The sequence below is a fragment of the Acinonyx jubatus genome, chromosome A1, assembly GCF_027475565.1.
Source record: "Acinonyx jubatus isolate Ajub_Pintada_27869175 chromosome A1, VMU_Ajub_asm_v1.0, whole genome shotgun sequence".
Classification (NCBI taxonomy): Eukaryota; Metazoa; Chordata; class Mammalia; order Carnivora; family Felidae; genus Acinonyx; species Acinonyx jubatus.
Window position 1 is genome coordinate 121102107 of NC_069380.1, and position 23002 is coordinate 121125108.

The 23002-nt window shown below is 42.1% G+C and overlaps 1 protein-coding gene across 7 annotated transcripts in view; it reads left to right on the forward strand.

Moving 5' to 3' along the window:
* The first annotated feature begins 929 nt into the window (after window positions 1-929).
* Window positions 930-23002, forward strand: part of STK32A (serine/threonine kinase 32A) — a 142806-nt gene continuing 120733 nt past the window's right edge. For 2 of the 7 annotated variants that reach the window (XM_053222823.1, XM_053222825.1), the window contains exons 1-2: window positions 939-1374; window positions 5502-5649. In XM_053222823.1, coding sequence (XP_053078798.1) covers window positions 5598-5649 — 52 coding nt within the window. In that variant the 5' untranslated portion in view covers window positions 939-1374; window positions 5502-5597. Of the gene's footprint in view, window positions 1375-5501; window positions 5650-23002 lie in introns of all 7 variants that reach the window. The other 5 variants (XM_053222822.1, XM_053222795.1, XM_053222799.1 and 2 more) reach the window with 5 other exon arrangements.

Sequence of the window (23002 nt, forward strand, 5' to 3'; positions counted from 1 at the left end):
ACACTCTGCAACTCTACATCTAGATAGATCAAAACAGGAGTCTGGAAAAAACATTTCAGCCACAGATGCGTTTTGTTTGACCAACACAGCTTTTTTAACATTTCTTAGACTTGCCAATGTTTTTAAATAATGGGAGATTTCACACAGAAGTTCTCGTTTCTAGCTTCTCTTTTAAAATCTGAATATTTGGCAACACTGAGCTGGCATTTCCACATGGCAGGGAAATGCTGGAGCTGAAGAGAAGCTGTCCCCACCGCACCCTCAGACTAGACCTACACCTTCCATTTCTGCCCTGCTCCTCAACTGCCTATGATCACACACCCTCTTCGGGTCCAAGAGCGACCTGTGTACCAATTCTCTGGTGTCTTAGTGTGTGTGACTCTTGGGTTGGTGGAAAAAACAATAAAAAGTTATTTTGACCGTGTCGATTATTACAAAGGGGACGTACAGAGAGCAGCAAGGGAAGAGAACACAGAAACTTCCAGCGAGATTGCCTTCATCTCTGTGCCCCTGTCTCCTGCCCCACCTCCGCAGGCAGAGGTGGAGCATTAAAAAAGATGCAGGGGGAAAATGAGGGACTGGGAGCCAGGAGACCTAGGTCTGGAAGAGGTTCTCTCCGTTCATTGTACGTTACACTTGGCAAGTATTTTCCTTCTTCGTGCCTCAGTTTCCCAGCAGTGAAGGGAGGATATCTGCTAGACCATAATCAAAAGATCCTCCCTGTCGGATCCTATGAAATTCTCAATCCTCTCTTGGTTTTCCCACAATACTGGAGAAAGTCTTACCATCCCGGGCTGCAGGCCCGTACCCGCTCCCCCCACCCCCGCCATCCCCTCCCACCCCTTCCTCGGTGGCGCTGCCCGGGTGTCTCGGAGGGGAGGGGGGGGGTCACTTCAGGCCTCGGTCCGGGAAGTTGGGGCGCGCTCCGCGGCCAGCCGGCTCTGGACCTTGCCAAGGCGCCTCGGGATCCCGGCCGCCGGCTCGGAGCCGCGCCCGCGGCGCTGTCCCCCGTCTCGCCCTCCCCCGGCGACGCACGGACCCCAGGGGACTGCTCCTCTCCCAGGCGACTGCCCGGCGGTTTCTGGGGAGGGCGGAGACAAGGGGACGCCCTCGGGCTGGCCGCTCCCCGCCCTCGGCCCCTCCCAGAGGAGCCGTGCGCTCGGGTGGCGCTCGGAGCCCCGGCAGCCGCAGGTGCCGCCCGACCCCGGCCAGCCCCGCGCAGCCCCGCGCCCGCAGCCTCCAGCGCCCAGACAGGTAGGCGCCCTTCCCGGCTCTCTTGCTCTCTCTGCGGTTCTGGGAGTCCCTCTGCTAGCCCCCACTCCCCGGGCGGACGTCCCAGCTTCTTGAAGGAGAGAAGAGAGAACCAAGATCTGGGTGAGTAGTGGTCTGGATTTTTCTTTCTTTTAAATAGACCTGCAGACTAAGGGCACTGTCGGGAAGCTGGGAAGTTAGAGGCGAAGAGAAATGAGACAAAGGCGGGCGGTCAGGATAACGGACCACCAGCACATAGGGCTAGGATCTATTGTTTTGTGGCCCCACCTGGTCCCCCAGCCTCTCACTGACCCAGGGCCAGAACCAGTCAGACTTCAGTAAATATATGCTGGGTCGAGGTGACTGCGGGAGGTGTTTCTGACTGCTTCTCTTACTCAGCTTCTAAACAAGCAAAAACTGCTTTCGATGGTTGGCTTCATCTCCACAAGGATGTTTTCCCCCAAAGCGGAAGGATTTGAACATTTTTACACAGATAAATAAAGTGTGGTGTATTCACACCATGGACTGCTATGCAGCGCTTAAAAAGCAGAAATCAGAGCTGCAGAGATCAGCATGCCTAAATCAGAGAGCTGTAAATGTCAATGGCCACAGTAAGACGCAATGTAGACCACGATGTCATTTATATGACTTACTTTAAAACACACGTCATATTGTAAAATCACGGAAGGAGGACTGTGAAACATATACAGGATTTGCCATCGTTTCTGCCTTCGGGAAGTATGAAAGGGGAATTAATTTTGCATGAGGGTTAAGGTGGAAATAATGTTTACCTGTAATTTTTGATGAATATTGAAATATAAACAATAGAGCAGAGGGGTGTTTTTCATGATATTTTCTTTCTTTCCTTTTTTCTGTATGTTTCTCAGTTTAAGTTCTGTTTTTCAAATGCAAACAAAGTAAGTTCTATGCACGTGCTGTGACACTGAACCTAAACAGTCCCATCAAAGTGGCAACTTTCTGGCGTCTTTACCTAGGTGGCCCTAACTCCTTAGAGAAAAGCTCACGGATTGACAGCCCCCAAAAGTAGAGGCGAGGGGTCAAACATTGGCTTTAGAGAATGAGTCTGCAGTTAATAATCTGAGGACTGGGCAGGTGAGGGTAGAATCTGAAATTTCTCCTGTGTTCTTGTAAGACATATTGCTCTTCTTCTTATAGTTGCTATGTTTAGGGTGTTCATTTCCACCGGTGATCACTGTCCTCTTGACAGCTTGAAATGATACTGTGTAGCCCTGCAGACTTAGTTCCAGGAGGTCAGGATGGGTGTGGATTTGGCAGAAGAGAGTCCCATAACCCTTCTGGGCCCTATGCCGCAGATGCGAAAGATGTGCCTTCATTTTCCTGCCAGACAGTTTATTTCCAACTGGATACGAGGGAAAGTTACCTAAGTTGGTTATCCCCCTGGGGAGAAAAAGGCAAAGACAGTTCTGAACTGGATTGGCTACATGAGGTACAATGGAGAAACCGCAACATATACCTCCCCCTTCCCCAAACATATGTAAAAGTGGTTTCCTGTTGACAGATTTCCTTCCTGCTAAAAATCACTGGATATTTGGTGAACCGAATTGTCTGCACATCAGGGTGGAACTCTGAACTGTGGCAAATTGTGATAATATTTCTCTCTCTTTCTCTGTCTTGACAATTTGCAAGGTCAATGCTTGGTACATCTTATGCTACAGGAACACGGGCTACTTGAGAAAAGCCTGAGGAATATAGAAAAATATAAGAATGACAGGATTTGGGGTGTGGTGTGAAAATTCTGTGTCCTGAGGTTTTACGCACAAAATAAAAGACAATGTGATCCCAGTCTATGGTGTGAAGAATCTCAGTTCATTAAAATCAATGTTCTCTTTAGGACCAAGGCTCTCTAATGTGATCCCTGGTTCAGCCCTCACACGATTTCCCGCTTATTCTGGGCTCTAAATGCAGTAATAAAACACAGAGCACCCCATTCGTTTCTCCCTGGCCCACAGTGAAACACTAAGGGCATCCCACTTGCTTTTTCCTCACCCCCTTTTGTACTGAAATTAAAAGCCCTTTATTTATTTATTTTTTTTTTAGCGTAGATATAGAGTGGAGGTCTTTCTGTCTTCCTGATGTCAATAATCCCCCTGGGCTTGTTCCAGCCACCTGTTACCACCTTCCCCCTCCCATACCATTTAATTGGTTGCTTCCTAATTGCTGACTCTTTCTTTGCTCTCCATTTAATGATTCTTTTTAAAGTCCATAAGGCACTTTGCCAGCAGTTGGCTTTTAGTATGAAAAGTAGCATTTCCTTAATGAGTCTGCCTTCCAAATGAAGGCTTTACTTACATTTTCCTAATGGGAAAATGAGCTTTGCTTCTGGACTTGCTGAGGGGCTTCGCAAGTTTTTTTCAGTAACTAGTCCTTCGCCCAGGTTTGCTTGGGACACTTTCCTCAATTCTGTCTCTAATCTGCATTTTTGTCTTGTGTAACAAGTCCAAGAGGAAATCCATCAATAGGTGGATTTCGATACAGTATCGAAAAAATGTATAAGGAAATACAGTTACTATTAAAAATAGTATTCTATTCTTTGTAAATTATGTGCCAGGCATTGTGTGAACTGCCTTACAGACATTGTTTCATTAACTACATCCTATGAGTCGTGTTTGTCCCATGCATGAGGTTTGCTCAGGCATACACAGCTAAAATGAATTTTTAAATATTGTTTGTACAAAACCTGGATCTTTACCCTTTATTTTTGGCAGATCTGAAGATCTGTCCCCTGGGCTCATGTTTCCGCTTGGTGACAAAATTTTAGATCTGAGAGCGATGACTTCTTCTAGAGGGAGCCTGGATTCTCCAGGTCACCAGGGTCCCCACCAGGCACTGATGTCTTCCCCCTGGTGAAGGGTAGTCACCTGCATTCCTGCCTGGCTCTTGTAGGCATGTGAGCTTGTGATTCCTGAGGAAGGCCCTGTTGTTTCTTCCATTTTAAATTTTTTTCAATGTTTATTTATTTTTGAGAGACAGAATGTGAGTGGGTGAGGGGCAGAGAGAGGGAAACACAGAATCTGAAGCAGGTTCCAGGCTCTGAGCTGTCAGCACAGAGCCTGACGCAGGGCTTGAACCCAAGAACTATGAGATCATGACCTGAGCAAAGTTGGGCGCTTAAACGACTGAGCCGCCCAGGTGCCCTGTTGTTTCTTCCATTTTAGAGACAAGAGATCAAGTAACCAGCCATTAGTAGTTTCGGTTTCAGAACCAGAACTGTGGGGCACCTGGGGGGCTCAGGCGGTTGAGGGTCCGACTTCAGCTAAGGTCATGATCTCACGGTTTGTGGGTTTGACCCCACATTGGGCTCTGTGCTGACAGCTCAGAGCCTGGAGCCTGCTTCGGATTATGTGTCTCCCTCTCTCTCTGCCCCTCCCACTGCATGTGCTCTGTCTCTCAAAAGTGAATAAATGTTAAAAAAATTAAAGAAAAAAAAAAAAAAAAGAAAGAAAAGAACCAGAACTGTGGATGCTGCCTCTCCTAACCAATTTCAGGGAAAGTAGTAAAGTGAACAAAGCTGCAAATGTACATTTTTTCAGGGCCTTTGGCTCTTACATATATCCTTTGAACTTCAGAGGGGCCAACAATCATGGAACACTTCCACTGTGAAATACTTTTTTACATACTGTCTCAAATCACATTTAATTTGCCTTTGAGGAGGGGACCATCATTATCTTCAACTTCAGGGGAAGGGGATAAAAATCACGTTTAGTGAAATTTAGCAATTTGCTGGTGTGATAAAGCCTAAACTCAGACCTTGTTCTTTTTACATTGTAGTACTTTCCAGGGTAGGAGGAAAGAGGTGGGGAATCTATTTTATGACCAAAAATATTAAAGTTGTTGATCAAATGTCAAAAGAGCAATTTTGAACCAATATGTTTTCTCAAAAATGTGCAGAGTCACAATAAAATTTTATTTTTTTTATTTTGGGACTTGTTAAATAAAGTGTGGTTGACCACGTTTTAAACTTGTTTTCATACTTAGAGAAACACGTTGCTCTCTTTGGTCTTTGTAAGTCTGGGACCACTACTGATGAGGCCATGTGGTGGGTTCTCCCAGAGGCCTAATGTTCTGTTACCTGTGAAAGTATCATTTTTCAATCACAAAAAGTTCTGATGTAGGGATACAGATTAGACTAATACTGCAGCCACAGTTCTGTGCTCAGGGTTCCTAGAGCACACCATATTATAAGGATTACATTTCTTTTTCTCTCCCAGGTATCGAGCTCAGGCTTCCAGACCTCTTTGAAGTGAAAATGAATGTTTCTGTCAGGATAGTGTAACTGGAGGCTTCAGGTCTGGGCATATTTGACCATGGGAGCCAACACCTCAAGCAAACCACCAGTGTTTGACGAAAATGAGGATGGTAAGAAATATGTGATAACTGTAATAAAATATACAATTTTGCAGAATTCAAATATAAACACCTTGCTTCATAAGTAAATCACAGTGTAAATTTACACAGCAAAGCTGATTGCTTTGGTGTACATGCGCAAACCGAGTTACAAGGGTAACAAGTTACAATGGGAAGTTTAGTTTGTTACCTTATGTGCCCATGAACCTTCTAAAAATAAGTTCTGAACTGGGAGTTGCTAGAGGAGTGGAGGGTGGGGGCATGGGCTAAACAGGTGATGGGCATTAAGGAGCACACTTGGGATGAACACTGGGTGTTCTATGTAAGTGATGAATGACTACCCATTCTACTCCTGAAACCCGTACTACGCTGTATGTTAACTAACTTGAATTTAAATTAAAAAAAAAAAAAGAAAAGAAATAGATAAAAATAAGTTCTGCTTTGTTACAAAAGAAGGGGTGAGCTAGCTGTTTGCCATAGTCAGGGGACAACGAGAAGCCTGCTACAATCTCAATTTTTGAGTCTGTGGATGGACCCTTTTTTTTTTTAATTTATTTTTGTACTGTTTATTTATTCTGAGAGAGAGAGTGTGTGTTCGCACGTGACGTGGAGAGAAAGAATCCCAAGTCAGTGCAGAGTGTGATGATGCGGGACTCCATCTCCTGAATCCTGAGATCATGACCTGAGCTGAAATCAAGAGTCAGATGCTTAACTGACTCAGCCACCCAGGTGTGCCTGGAAGGACTCTTTTAAGCAAATATCCGACTGCTCAGGATGCCCTGTTCCCAGCCTTGTTTATACCCTGGTTTATACACTTAGAAAATGGTCTTCAACATTTTCCCATGCTTATTTCTGTGGCTTTGCTTTGCTTTATCAAGTAGTTAGGGTGAAAATCTAAAGACCTGTGATGTTACTTGATTTTCCCATCTCTGAAATGAAAAGACAAGTAGGCTTAGATTTCAATTGTTTAGTTCACTGTGTTCCCTATGTTATGCAGGAGGCCACAGAGAGTAGGAAAGAGAGGCTAGATTCACGTTTGTCACTTGGGAGGGATGTGTGTCACTTCAAGGTATTAGGATAGCATTATAATGAGAAAATACAGAGATCTCTAAATTTTCCTCACTTGAGCCAGCCTTTCTTTTCACGGGGTTCCCAAGAAATCTAGAGACCCAAAGGACTGAGGCAAATGGGAAATAAGGTACCACTTTCTAAGTACCTGCAGGGGACTCTTGTGTAAGTAAATTGGGGTAAAGTTAGGCCTAAGAAGCAAGCAGGTCCTTCTTAGCCCCCTGTAGGCCACCACCTTTTAGTTGTCCAGCCTCCAGCCCCATAAAAAGAAGAGCTGAGCATAGCCTCCCTAGGGGTGAGGCTCTGAGTCTGTTTATACACACAGTCGCAAGGCAGAAATGGATGGGCAGATCCACCTGTGACAAGCCTGTCACTGCTGGACAGGAGGAAAAGAGCAGGGATCAGTACGGCCCTTGCCCTTGTGGAGCTCATGGTCTAATGGGGGAAGGCCAACAATGAACAATGAAACAAATACATAAACCAGATAACTGGAGACAGTGTTAAAGCACCACCAAGGGAATGACTCAGTGATCCTACAGAGAGGGACCGGATGATGGCAGAGAGACCACTTGAGATAGAGCGTGGTCAGGGTTGGCCTTTCTGAGGAGGTGACATCTGAGGTGAAGCCTGAAAGATGAGAAGAAGCCACTCATGCAATGACATGAGAAGAATAATTCAAGCACAGGAAAACCAAGTCCAGGGTCCAAATAATGACAAAATCAGAAGTGAATAGTTGCCTATATCCTAACATTCTGATGAGCAGGAGTTTTTTATGTAATGCAAAGGGACTGTATTTAATTGCCATATTCACTTGTTTGTTTTTAAGACACTGACTTTTGGGAGGGAAAGTAGGACATTCTGAGCATTTAGCTTTTTGTTTTTGTTTTTATCAGTAAATCCTATAAATTCGATTTGGCTCTTTTCATAGCTCTATACTGAGCACAAGATAAAATTTTATTTGACTGCTATAAAGCTTCTGACCAGAAAAGAAAAACAACAAAAAGCACTGACTAATCAAAGAACATTCATGCCTACCTCATTTTTTTTCTCCTGATTTTTACATAAATAATCAAACTGGGCCAGAATGTAGGGCACTTAAATGAGCCAATTTAATTATTTTAAAAATACTGCGTCAAAGAATCCCAATCTGCGATGAAAAAGTGTTTAATATTTCCTTCAAAGTGTTTGCTGTTCCCAATGTATAGATTTGAGAAGAAAATTCGAATCAGTTTTCCCAAATAATATTTCAAGATTTCTCCTGCTGAAGTGTTTTGGTTCACTCTGAAGGTAATGAAGGACTCAGATGTTACCTGAGATCCTGTCCACTGAAATAAGCTGTTCTTGCTGGAATTCGTCCTGACACTTTGTATTTCATGTTGCTCCATATGATGGTGATCTTGAGAGAATCATTCTATTAGTTATTTATGTTGATCTTTGTTTTGTGAAGACAAAGTACAAGGTTTATAGTGCTGTTGAATAGCATAAAACCTGCTTATCTCATTCCTGTTACCTTCTGCAAAGTAGATCTCAAATTGTACTATTTTTTGGTTTGTTTTGTGGCCCACCTTTTATATTTGATGCAAATCTAAGCCCTAACTTCTTTTTTGGTTTTAAAAGATGCATAATAATGGAGCACCTGGGTGGCTCAGTCAGTTAAGCATCCGACTTCGACTTCCGCTCAGGTCATGATCTCACTGTTCATGGGTTCGAGCCCCATATCGGGCTCTGTGCTGACAGTTCCGAGCCTGGAGCCTGCTTTGGATTCTGTGTCTCCTTCCCTCTCTGCCTCTCCCCAGCTCAAGCTCTGTCTCTGTCTCTCTCAAAAATCAATAAACATCAAAAAAATTATTTAAAATAAAATATGTACCATTTTAACTATTTTTAAATGTATAGTTAGTAACATTAAGTATATTCACATTTTTGGGCAACCATCACCATCAGCTATCTGGAGAATTTTTTCATCTCCACAAACTGAAATCTGGTAGCCATTAAACAGTAACACCCCTTCTCCTCTACCCTGATCCCCCAGCACCCCAGTCCTTGGCAGCCATCATTCTACTTTATGTCTCTAAGAATTTGACTATTCTAGGTACCTTATATAAGTGGGACCATATAAGATTTGTCCTTTTGTGTCTGGCTTATTTCACTTAGCATCATGTTTTCAAGGTTTATCCATATTCCAGCATTTATCAGAATTCCATTCCTTTTGAAGGCTGAATAATATTCCATGGCGTGTATATATCACATTTTGTTCATTTTTGTTTTGTCAATGGACATTTGCTTTTTTCTGCCTTTGACTGTTATAACTGACACTGCTATTTACATAGGTGTACAAATATCTATCTGAGCCCCTGTTTTCAATTCTTCCAGGTATGTACTTAGCAGTGGAATTGCTGGGTCATATGGTAATTCTTTAATTTTAGAGGAAGCACTACATTGGCGTCCACCTAATTATGTTTTGCATTTTGTGAGAGGAGGCCACCTGGCATAGTGGGAGAAAGCATGGGATCCACTGGTGGAAGGACATTTACACGGTTTAAACCTCAGCAGTGCCACAGACTAGCATTCTAGGTGTTTCTATGAGAAAACTCAAAGGAGATGTGGTCTGATTGCCCATCATCAAACACAAGAGTCAGTTTGACTAATTATAAAGTGTTCTAAGGGGACTTGAAATACCGTGGAGAAAAGTCCCCAAACCTAAATAATTATTAGTGAATTCATGTGGGGGAAAAAAACCAAACCTTTCTATTCTTCAAGTTAATGAACCCCTGGAAACCTCAGTTTCTTCATATGTAAAATGTAAGTAATGATTGGGGATCCTTCATTGGGGTCATTGTCAGGTTACAATAAAATAATGCAAGTAAAACACTTAGTGAGGTGTCTCATATAAAGTAAGCACCTGATTGATGCTAGTTATACTATTATATATTAGCACAGAGGCACTTAGCATGAGCTCTTTACGGTACTTCCGCTTCTGAAAGAACCAAAATTGATTAAATGCAGCTCTGTGTAGATGCCATAGTGAATACGACCTATTCATAATTTTGTCAATGCAGTTGGACTGACATAATGGCAGATTTTACGGATATTGTGAAAACCTATATAAAAGTCCTTTAAAAAGAAGCCAAGTTACTGACTTCACAAAAAAACATAATCTCCTCTGGTTTCTCTTTCATCCCTCCCCTGGGGTGATTGTCTTTTCATTTAAGGCAAAATCAAAAACTCAATCGGCTGAAAAATCAATTACTTTTTCTGATTTAAACCCAAAGTTACTTAAGTAATCCCACTGGATCAACAGACATAGTGGCAAATGTCCCCCTTCCCCCCCCACTACCATATGGAAACTCTGAGAAATAATTAACGATACAAAAAGACGTAACTTTTCTGAAAGTTAAGAAGTTTGCAAGTGATACTTTTTAATGTTTATAACCTCTTTTTCTTTAAATCTGTTTTGTTTCCTCTGTCTGAATACAGTTTTGATTTGTTTCAGGTTTTGTTTCTTGGGGTTTTTTTGCTTGTTTATTTTATTAAAAATACTAACATTTAAAAAGTCCAGTCGTTGAGGTTTTCAAGGTGATTTAGAAAAAGGAACTCTTTAACAACAGGAGAAAGTAGACTGGTTTCTAATCAGAGTCTAGGCAACAGGAGAGGGTCTTGCAATCATTGTAAGTAGTATGTGTTTCTAAGCATGTACAAAGAATGCAGAGGTGATGAAATTGGTTAGTGAAGCTGGGAGACCACTTTCTTCTGCAGTGCTGTAACTAAGAAAAGTTGGCTTTAGATTAAAAGCTGCTACAAAGAGTTCATCAGTGCCCTGAGTTTGCAGGGAAAGCCAAATTATTGCATTCTTCTTAGGACTTGCTGAAAACTCAGTGTTCTACTTTCAGTTGGCAACACTGGTCTCCTAGGATATGTGACTGGTTCCGGTTTTCCTACATCTTCTTTGGTGGCAGAGGCAGTGGGTCCTTCAAAATATTGGGCCAAAAAAATTGACCACACATTTGCAATCCAAAAGAAATGGGAGGTTACTGAATTGATTCCAGCAAGAAGGACTATGAAAATCTCCTTTGTTATTGCAATGTCTATGCATTGCGTTCTGTGCCCAATTGGATAGGCAAATGAATTTCAGACTTCCCCCTCTCAAACGTGGGTGTTGTCTTACATTATTTACTATTTTGTATCAAAATGACTGGGAAAGTAGAAGGAAAATTTCTCTAGTGAGAATTGGCTTCTTAAAAACATAAAGGCATCTTGGACAGTCTAACCTTTTAGTTAAAGCATTTGTCATAAATAACCTCGGCTCCAACAGTTCGTAAGAACAGGCACTTATGAGGGCTTTATTTCCCCCATTCCAAGACATTGGAAGAGTCAGGGAGAGGGGAGCCTGGGTGGCTCACTGGCTTAAGCATCTGACTCTTGATTTCAGCTTCGGTCATGATCTCACAGTTCTTGAGTTCAAGACCAGCGTTGGGCTCCGAGCTGACAGTGTGGAGCCTGCTTGAGATTCTTTCTCTCTGCCACCCCCCCTCCTTCTCCCTCTCTAAAAATAAATAAATAAACTTAAAAAAAAAGAGTAAGGGAGAAATTAGGCAAGAAAAAAGACCTCCAAGATGGAGCTAGTGCTTCCAATTTGCATGTTTACTGAGTGGTGAGTTATGAATACATGTTTGAGAGGATTCACTCAAACAAATGTAGCCAAGTTACATCAGGCCTTCAGAGATTCACAATGCTTATGGGCATGTTAAAGACTCTGAAAAGTCCTACAATAATGAAATCTCAGTAGTATTATATTTTTTAAACTTAATTCAAAATGAAATTATTTTGTAGAAAATCTTTTAATGTGTTGTGACACATAATATTCTGTGGATGTCAATTTGGGAAATGAAAGGTCATGATCCTATCTACTCTTTTGTCTTTTGGAAACATGATTTCTGGCCGTTGATTTCCTCCCTTGGTTTAATGGCAGCAGACGATGATATGTGAAATCTCTATGGCTGAAGAGTGATTATGTTCTGTAAAGTTTACTCACCCTGAGTTCTTCATGTAACACAATTCAGGTTTACTCAGGTCAATGAGTTAAACATGAGGTAGCTCTGTTTAGCTCTGGGATGGTGGATGTTTCTGGTCCAAGTAGGAATGAGATTTGGAGATAGTTCATTTCTTCTTTATTGCTTTTTTTTTTTTACATTTATATTTGAGAGAGAGAGAGTGAGTGCGCGCACAAGTGGAGAAGGAGCAGAGAGAGAGGGAGACGCATAATCTGAAGCAGGCTCCAGGCTCTGAGCTGTCAGCACAGAGCCCGACGCGGGGCTCGAACTCACAAACTGTGAGATCATGACCTGAGCCGATGTCAGACACTTAACCGACAGAGCCACCCAGGCGCCCCTGTTCCTCTTTTAAAGTAAAGAATATTTTAGCTCAAAGTGTCTTATGAATAAATTGTGGTGAAGGAATTGCTTAGTATTAAGCAACACTCAAAGTAGACTAACTTTTTACGTTATCCAAAGTTACAGACATTTTTAGTTTTCTTCTTGCATCTACCTGGGTTTGAAAACTAAATCTGTAAGCTGGCTTCAGTGTTCAGACCATGTGAACTCCAAGCCTAATGTCTTTTTTTTTTTTTTCCAAGCCTAATGTCTTTAATGACCAAGGCAGTGAAGGAGCATCCGGCATCTGCTGTATGGCCTGGCAGATGCCTATTCAATTAAAGTAACCAGTGGTAGTCATCAATTCACCAATTCAGGTTCTATGAATTATATAGGGGCTTCAACCACACATGGCTATGTGACCAGTCATGGAAATTTCATCTGGAAACGGACACAAAAAAGCCAATAATTTAATGATATTCTTGTTACATTAGGACAGGGAGCCCTGTTTCTATGGTGGAAAAACTGAAAAAATTTATGGTGACAGATTTTGAATTCAATAGACCAGCACATGCTTTATTTTCTTCCTCTTACACTATTTCTTCTTTCCTTCCTGGAGTCCTCTTTACAGTAAAATAAGTCATGTGAACCTTGTTTTATGCTCGAGTAGCCCGTATTTTTTATTTCTGAGAATTACTTCACGTAGGGGTTGGCATACTTTTTGTGTGATGGGCCAAATAGTAAATATTTTACACTTTGCAGTTCAGACAGTCTCTGTCATAACTACTCAACTCTGCCATTGTAGCATGAAAGTAGCCACAGATAATGAGAAAACAAATGAAGGTGGCTCCCTTCCAGTAAAATTTTATTTATGGGCCCTGTAATTTGAATTTCACATGATTTTCACTTGTCACAAAATATTCTTTTTACTTTTTTTCTAAGTATTTAAAAATACAAAAGCCATTCTTAGCTTATGAGCCATGTAAATAGATGGTGGGTTGGATTTGGCCTGCAGGCCATATTATGCTAACCCCTAATCCAAAGCATCTGGCAGACATATATTCATATATGCTGGGGACCCCCCAGTATCCACCTACTGCCCTCTAGCCTTAAGCTGAGAGGCCAGGCAAGGATATTGATATCTGTTCTCTGTTGATGCTTAAAGCCATTCTTCACCATCTCTCTTCTGGTTGGTCATCGTCCGCCAATGGAAATACTTGGGCCAATAAAGCTACTGTTTCAGTGGATAAAATATATTACTCTTATAATATACATTATCTGATAGCCATACAGACTGGGTTTAAATAAATGGGTACCAGTCTGTAATTCATCTGAAATAACACTAAGTAGAATTTATTTTCTACTAGGAACATTTATTCAACTAGGGGGCATCTAACAATTGATCACCCCCATTCTACCCCACTGTCTACTTTCCAATTTGTTCTAAGGAAATAGCCAACATATTTTTGACTTCCGAGCATATTCATGAATTGGGGTTCAGGCAGCAGGAAAAGAAGCTGTTGGTGCCCATTGCTTGGTTTTGGCACCAGTAATGGGTGTCAGTAAATCCCAGACTCCCTGGGGCACAGAGTTTCATAAAAAGGAAGTGCTGACTATGCAAACAGATGCCATCAATTGGCCTTGGAGGCTGCTTCTCTGGAGAAAGTTCAAATATATCCTTAAAGAACCTGCCAAGCTCCACATGTATTAGTGGCAACCATTTGCTGCCAACCATTTGGGATGATAAAGGGCTAGTGAGCCCGCTAAGTAACTTTTCATCAGGGGATCACAAGGGATATGCTCTAGAGCTGTCCTTCAACTTTAACTAGTTTCATGGTGTCAGAGAATTACAGGCTAACCCAGTGACTCCCAGATACCCTCTGTGGACAAATGCCAACCTATGGCAGTGCTTTTCTTTATCTGTGGTAAAAGGAGAAAAGTGGGGGCCGTGTAGTAAACTTCCCATAAAGCGAATACTATTAAAAATCTCAGTTCTGGGGTGCCTGGGTGGCTCAGTCAGTTGAGTGTCAGACTCTTTAAAAAATTTTTTTATTTATTTTTAAGAGACAGAGCATGAGCGGGGGGAGGGGGGCAGAAAGAGAGAGAGAGAGAGAGAGAGAGAGAGCGAATCTGAAGCAGGCTCCAGTCCCTGAGCTACCAGCACAAAGCCCAACGTGGAGCTTAAACTCGCAAGCTATGAGATCATGACCTGAGCTGAAGTCAGATGCTTAACCAGCTGAGCCACCCAGGTGCCCAAGTGTCAAATTCTTGATTTCAGCTCAGGTTGTGATCCCAGGGTTGTGGGATCCAGCCCCGCAGTGGGCTCCGGGCTGAGTGTGGAGCCTGCTTAAGATTCTTTCTCTCTCTCCCCACCTCTGCCCCATTCATATGCTCGCACGCTACATCTCTCTCTCAAATTAAAAAAAAAATCCAATTATAAGATTACATTCTTTCTTGTGTGTGTTTAGTATTTAAGGATTTTAGAAATAGAACTTTTTTCACAGTGAGACTCTTTTCACAAGTCACACTGAAATGACTTGCCTCTCCAATCCTGTGTTCTTATCTGTAAATGGGGGCTAATAAATTATATCTGCCTCATACAATTTTTGTGGGAATAAAAAGAGATTATCCATAAAGGGTAGTTGGCATAATGCCTGCCACGTAGTAGTTGTTCAATAAATCTTATTAATACCATTATCATAATCACAAGGTTTTAAATGTTCTTACGTGGCAAATAAATAAATAAAAGCTACCCAGTGTTGGTTTTCTTTTCTCCTCTAATGTCTTTTTCGGGTGATGGGATTTTCTGTGAAATTCAAATGTATAATTATAATTGTCAGTAAGTTCAATGTAGATAACTTACATGGCTAAAATGAAAAAAAAAAACCCCAAATAACCTATTTTAATTAGGACAAGGATTTTTCAGTGAAAGATAAGGATACCTGGGCCAGCAGAGTGGGAATGTAGATGGAAAGCTGTGAATTTATTCAACATTTATTTTCCATATAAAATAATTGAGACTCACTGATGGTTTCAATGTGGAATAAGAGGGAAGAACAAAATAACGAATTCTAGGTGTTCATGTAAGTAGGCAGGAAGATGACTAGGACACTGCTGAAATGAAGGTAGGGCACTGAGCCATTGGGACATGCTTAGGCATAGTCAGGAGTTCTTGTTTGGGGGTGCTTGGGTGGCTCAGTTGATTAAGTGTCTGACTCATGCTTTCAGCTCAGGTCATGATCTAAGGTTCATGAGATTGAGCCCCGTGTTGAGCTGGGCTCTGCGCTGACAGCACGGAGCCTGCTTGGGATTCTCTCTCCCTCTCTCCGTGCCCCTCCCCTGCTCTCTCTCTCTCTCTCTCTCTCTCTCTCTCCCCTCTCTTTCAAAAATAAATTAATAAACACTTTTACGGGGGAAAAAAGCTCTTGTCTGTGTGCGTAAAGTGACAGGAGACTAAATGGTGATGTTAGGTAGGACACTGGGACTGAGCAGTGAGAGGTGAGTGGGAAATTCTGGCCTAGCGATCTCAAGATGTGGTTCCTAGTTCTCTGGGGACTGATGAGTCTGGACTGGGAGAGGGTGGAAAGAAAAGAAGAGAGGAATCCCATTACTGAGAGGCAGAGGAAAGCTATCCAGCTAAGAAAAATGAGAAGCAGCAGCTAGTGAGGAATGAAAAACCATTTGTTCTGAAATTTAAGACAGAAGAGTAATTCCTGGCACCTGGGTGGCTCAGTTGGTTAAGGATCCGACTTCGGTCCAGGTCAGGATCTCACGGTCCATGAGTTTGAGCCCAGCATTTGGCTCTGTGCTGACAACTCAGAGCCTGGAGCCTGCTTCGGATTCTGTGTCTCCCACTCTCTCTGTCTGTCTCTCTCAAAACTAGGCATTAAAGAAAAAACATTTTTAAATAAGAGAGAAGGGTATTTCAAGAAAGAGGGAGTACTCACTTCTGTTGAATGGTCTGGTGAATGTGGGGTTGAGGAAAGTAAGAAATACCTGTGGTATCAGGCAACCAGGAGGAGACTGGGGACATAGGCAACAGCTGTTTGGTAGGGACAGGCAGGCAGTAGGCAGACTCTGGGGAGCTGGGGTGTATGAGAGGTGAGGATATAGACAAAGAAAGTGTCATCAAGTCTTTCAACAAGTTTGTCTAAAGGGGAGCAGAGCAATGAGCCAATAGCTGAAGCAGGATACGATGTTAAGGCAGAAATATTTTTTTAAGAGGAGATACTAGACTGAGGCTCCAAGTCTAAGCTGTCTACCAATATAAGGGGAAGAAACTAGGAGATCATGTGAGCAGTTACCAGGGCTGGCTGCATCCAAGTGGCACACTTGGGCTCTAATGCCCTGCAGTTGCTGTCTCTAAACTCTTACTAACTCTATCTCTGAATTTGTGTTTGTGAGGTCTGATGGGACAATGGATCATACCGTGGGGATTTGGAGCCTTGGCTCACATGCTGCTCCCTCCCTAGGAAGTGCTCTAGGTCGGTCGATCCCCATGCTGCCCTCATCCCTGCCAGCCCCCATCTATGACAGAAGTCTGGGTGTTGATGAGGACATGGTGGGGGTGAGCACCTCCGTGACATACCCAGATGGGGCATGGTGGTGGCCGTCATTGTCCCAGGCTGGTGGTTTTTCTGGGAGGTGGCCAGCCTGAAACTCTCTACTGGACTCTCACTCATCCCATCCTCCCGTCCAGATACTGAGTGTGTCATAGAGTTCGTTGTGGAAGCAAGTGATGCGAAACGCGCTCAGCAACCAGTGACATTCTCGTTAGGAGCAACAGTGGAGACCAGCAACCATAATGCACTTTATCACTGGATCAGGGTGCAGTTTACCCATGGCTGCACTGAGGCACAGGATGATTAAACCACTGTCCTGAAATCAGATAGCCACGTGGCTAGATCCTGAATCTTTTTTTTTTTTTCAGTATGCTCTAGGCCCAGTGTGGGGCTTGAACTCACAACCCCGAGATCAAGAGTCACATGCTGTACTGATTGAGCCAACCAGGAGGAGCCCCTAGATTCTGAATCTTGATGTCAAGCCAGTCTAATTTGTTCAGTTATAAATATCTACTTAGGACGCCCAATCAGAATGAATGTATAAAATCAAATAAGTAAAGATAGGGGGCTGCTTTTTAATAAAAAAAAAAAAAAATCAAATGTCCATAATGCATCTACTACTGCTGCATCCTGCTCTCACAGAGCAGAATCACTGCATTTCTCAGTGACATCTGTCTTCACTTCTGCTGTAACTCCCATGCTGACCCCTTAGATGACATGGTTACGGAATGGTTAGGGGTTCCGTATGTTACACCTTTTCTCATCTGGAATTAATTATTGCAGTTCATCACTACTCCTGAGCTTTTCTCATCTTCCTCCATCAAAGACAAAAACTGCAATAACATTCATGCGTTTTGCTATACATTTCACCATCATCATCACTCATTCTTCAACCTTTTTATATCAACCTAATTTGTTTGACACCTTGAGGGATACTTTTGACTTACTTTTACAAAATATTGAAGTCCCTGCCACTTTGATAACTTCTTCATTTTCTGTCCAGGGTATGCATAAGTTACCAGGAAAAATATTCTAAATTTTTTTTTACATTTATTTATTTTTGATAGACAGAGAGAGACAGAGCCCAAGTGGGGGAGGGGCAGAGAGAGGAGGAGACACAGAATCCGAAGCAGGCTCCAGGCTCTGAGCTATCGGCACAGAGCCCGATGTGGGGCTCAAACTCAAACCGTGAGATCATGACCTGAGCCAAAGTCGGACACTCAACCGACTGAGCCACCTAGGTGCCCCAATTACCAGGAAAAATATTCTAAACTAAGGCTTGGTTAAGCATTAGGAGAATTTGTTTAATTCCCATGTTCCTAATTGGGATCTAGAACTGGCTTGCTTCCTTTTCTTGGTGGGTTTACACTCGAGACTATGGTCCCAATAATCCTCATGGTTAACAGTTTGTGGGGATTATCTTCTATAAAGGTAGATGAACTTAACTGCAGCTATTCTTAGGAAATGTATGTTTAATAGTGAGTTTTAGAGCTATAAAATTAGCACATCTGAGGTACAGAAATCTTGGAAAATAAAATTAGGAAGAAAAAATTACCTACAATGCCTCAGCCCATTGATAACCCCTGCTAATATTTTGGGGGACTTTCCCTTGGCAATCTCCATCCTGCATCCTTTCTAGTATCCCTCAATTCCTCTTGGCCACTACACTTTCCTTCAGACTTCTTATTTTCATTGACTTATTTGCTTTCTTAATTGTTTTTTCCTCTCACTTAAAACACACACACACACACACACACACACACACACACACAAACTTCATGAGGACAGGGATTTTTGTCTGTTTTGTTCACTTTTATATACTCAGTACCTCCCTGTTGAATGAATGAATACATTGTAATAGTCTTGTCTTTCTTACTTCTGATATATTTGGGATGATGTACTATATAGTTCTGTACCTTCATTTTCACTTACATCATGAGTAGTTTATCCCAGTTTCATAAAATTTGTTGATCTCTTTAAAGTGTAATTTAGTATACATGAAATCCTACAACATGGGCATATTATAATTTATTTAAATGTACAGTTTTAAGCATAGTGAAGTACTAACATAGAAAGGAATTCTCTTAGAGTTCAGTAGCTTTTTTTGTGATGCTGAATAATTTTTAAAAAAATTTTTTAATATTTATTTTTGAGAGAGAAAGAGAGAACATGAGCAGGGGAGGGGCAGAGAGAGGGAGACACAGAATTCGAAGCAGGCTCCAGGCTCTGACCTGTCAGCACAGAGCCCAATGCGGGGCTCGAACTCACAGACTGTCAGATCATGACCTGAGCTGAAGCCAGACGCTTAAACTACTGAGTCACCCAGGCCCTCCATGTCATGTTGAATAATTTTTTAATCTTGAAAATTATTTGGGTGGTAGGAATAAAGAAACATATTCCTTATTTTGGAGTATTAAGTCATTATTATATAAAATAATACGGTAACCAGTTTTGTTCTGTTTAGACAGTATTAACATTAAGTATGAATATTATGTAATAAATAAATAGTCACTTGAATGAAGTGTGGAGGATTCTGCACCATTTGCTGAATGCTGATTTTTTAAAACATTTTTTTTAGGTTTATTCATCTTTTTTTTTTTTTTTTTGAGAGAGAGAGAGTGCGCATGAGAAAGGGAGAGGCAGAGAGAGAAGGAGAGAGAGAATCCCAGGCAGGCTCTGCACCCTACCACAGAGGGGTAGTTCTGCCCTGTGGTAGGGTGCAGAGCCAGAAGTGGAGCTCAGTCTCATGACTGTGAGATCATGACCTGAGCCAAAATCAGGAGTTGGATACCCAACCAACTGAGCCACCCAGGTGCCCATTAGCATTTTTTAACTGTGGAAAAATATATGTTACATAAAACTTGTCATTCTAAACATTTTTAAGTATAGAATTTGGTGGCATTAAGTACATTCACAGTATGTGCAGCCATCACCGCTATCACAGAATTTTTTAAATTATCCTAAACGGAAAGTCTGTACCCATCAAATAGTAATTCCCACCATGCCCCCTCCCTCTCATGCAATATTTGTCATTTTGAACCTGGCTCATTTCACTTAGCTTAAGGTCTTCATCTGTCTTGTAGCATGTGTTAGAACATCATCTGTCACTTTTTGTGGCTGTATTCCATGGTACATGTATACCGCATTTTGCTTATCCATTTTTGTGTTGATGCGCACTTAGGTTATTTCCACCTCTGGGTTACTGTGGATAATGCTGCAAGAACACTGGTGTGTAAGTCCTTACTTTCAGTTCTTTGGTGTATATATCTAGGAGTGGATTGGCTCAGAGATAACTCTTTGGGTTCAACCATTACAGGTATCTACCACATGCGGTCACATTTACCCTTACATGATGGTAGAGAATGAGCCTTCTGTTCTCTTCAGAATACTTTTGAGAAGGAGCCCTGTAGTCATCTCACAACTATGAGCCTGTGTCCTTAACCCATACATCACTGCTGGACATGGCAAAGCTTTTGCTTATCCATGCTGAAGGAGTGGGTGGTTTTAAAGACCAGGATCATTTGAGGCACCTGGGTGGCTCAGTCGGTTTAGTGTACAACACTTGATTTCCGCTCAGGTCATGATCTCATGGTTCATGAGTTCGAGCCCTGTGCACCAGGGAGCCCCCAGGGCATTACAGAACTCTCTCTTCAAGTATCTCAACAACTGTTCTCCGGCTCTGCTCGACAAACTTCTCAAATTTACTTCTTGAATAGTCAGAGCACACTTCCATCTATTCATCATGTTCTTGGAATATGTAATTGGAGTTAGAATTAGCCAGTCTTTATCCGGTCTTAACATGTCATCACATTTTCTCTTCCTGTGTTTTGAGATGCACATGGAAAGCACGTGCCGCTGTCTAGTGTTAATGAGCTTCGATTTTGGAGTCAGAAGCTCCAAATTAGTTTCCCATTACTAGTTTCCAGGACTACTGTAACAAGTGCTACAAACAGAAGACATTCCCACAGTTCTAGATGCTAGAAGTCTTAAGTCAAGGTACTGGCAGGGCCACAGCCCACTCAATTGTCCAGGGGAGCATACTTCCTGTCTAGTTCATGTTTCCAGTAGCATCACTCACTCCAGTGATCTCTCTGTCTCTGTGCAAACTTCTCTCTTCTTATGAGGACACCAGTCATATTGGATTAAGGGCCCACTGAATCCTTACTGAATTCCATATAACCTCATCTTAACTTAATCAATTATATTTACAACAACAGCATTCTCAAATAAGGTCACGTTCTGAGGTACTAAGGTAATAACTTCAATCTATCATTTTGGGATTCCTCAATTTCTAACCAATAACTGTGATTTGTCACTAGCTCTATGAGCCTGAGCAAGTTACCTACTCTCCTGAAGTCTCAGTGCTTTATTTGAGTTTTGGGGCTCATAAGGATTATATGAAAGAAGGCAGGTAAAATGTCTATATTGCTTCATATACTAAGCGTTGGAAAGTGCTAGCAGATTATCATTAGGTTTGTGATGGGGGTTTCTAGGTAGCATTTTATCTTAGGATTCTGGTTTACAATATGATAAACTCTTTAATTTTAAAGAGATCCGTTAACATGGGATCCACAAATAGCATTCTGAGGAACCCTGTAATTTATACCAAGATTAGTTTGTATATTTGCATTATTTTCTTTCCTGGGAAAGGGCCCATGTATTCACCAAAGGAGCCCATGCCATCCCCTCACATCTAAGAATGTGGTTACTTTCATATTCAGCAACTCATAATGCTCTTGTGGTAGAAGGTTCATAGTGAACTTTGAGTACAGGAAACTTAGAGCAAAGTCAGAGAGACAGGCAACTGCCAGGTGGGTTAGAGAGACCAGTGCTTGAGTGCTTTCCAGTGTGGTACTTGTCTTAGCTTATCACAGATTGAGGGCAAAGTATCACCACCATGATGTGCAGAGCAGAGAAGTGAAACTCAGCAAGGTTAGAAAACCTGCCCATGTTCGCGTATCTAGGAAGAGGCACAGCTGAATCCTCACCCTGCTCTGTCTGCCTCCAAAGCCCAAGGACCATGTTTGGCATTTGCACAGTACTTGCTCATCCTCTTGTAAGTTGACTCTCAAAGTAATTTTGAGATGTGCGTGAGAAAGCAATCATCATCCCCTTATTTGGATAACAATACGAGTCTAAAAATGGTTTTAAAAAAAACACTAGCCAAAGTCACCAAGCCAGTAAGTGGTAAGGAGAGATGGCTGTCTCTGGCTGCTAATGTTAAGTTCTTTTTTTTGGAAGGGGGGTGGGGGAAGGGAGGAGTGCTCTTGTTTATTGAGTGCCTACTATAGTCTTGATATATTCCCAGTATACATTATCTCATTTAATCCCCATGATAGCCCTGTGTGGTAGGTGTCATTAAATCTACCTTATGGATGAGAAACAAACACAGGCAAGGCTTCCAGGGTAAGATGATGAGTCAAGCACATTCCTTCCATCCCCCAAGAACCGGAAGTGCTGTGTGCCTCTGGAAGAACAGGTGAAGCAGGAAGACTAAAATAAGGAAGATGTTTGGATAGCTGTATAAAAATCAATCCTGTCCCTTCTACCACTTTGTCAAAAGAAAAAGAAAAAGAAAAATACTAGTTCTCTCCATGCCACACTGTGGTTTATCCTCTGGGAAAGAGGGCCTCCTAACTGGGGAGACCCAGAATACCCAGGGCAGGGGTGCCTTGTGGAAAATGGAAGGAACAGGCAGGTACATGACCACATACTGCGTGCTCAGGCCCTCAGCATTGGCTCTGATAACACTGGCAGCTGGGGGCTCACCTTCCAGACAAGAGGATAATAGAGGATTTTTGTCCCTCCCCCGCCCCGCCTGGAGATTTTGGTCAACCTAAGAAAGAAGATCTACAGTTATCAACGTAGGGGTTTTTTTTAACTCAGCATCCTAGCCAGAGCTCTCTAGAGTGAAGCTTACTGTTGACAAGACCCACTCACATGCTCAGCATTTCCAAACAGGAGTTTAGGTCTCCACACTTAAATACGAGCAGATAACCAAGGGTTTTCAAACACATGGGAAAGACTTCTAATAGGAGAGATAAAAACCCAACTTAAGGAAAAGTGTCAGAGAGATGTTAAAATATAACAACTATTTTTTTAATAGAAAAAAATAGAATACCAAAGAAGCAACATTCAGAGAGCAAAAACTAGCTTTAGGGGAAAAAAATTTACAGCATGAGTGGAGAGATTCAAAGGAGGTTTAGAAGATAAATTTAAGGAAATTTTCCAGAATGAGTCAACAGACAGAGCTAGAAAAAAGCAGGGTAAACAAAAGAAAATTTAAAGGCCAGTCTAGGAGTTCTAGTTTCTAAATAATAGAAGGTTCAAAAAGAGGGAAAGAAGGGAGGATACCATCCTACTTAATTT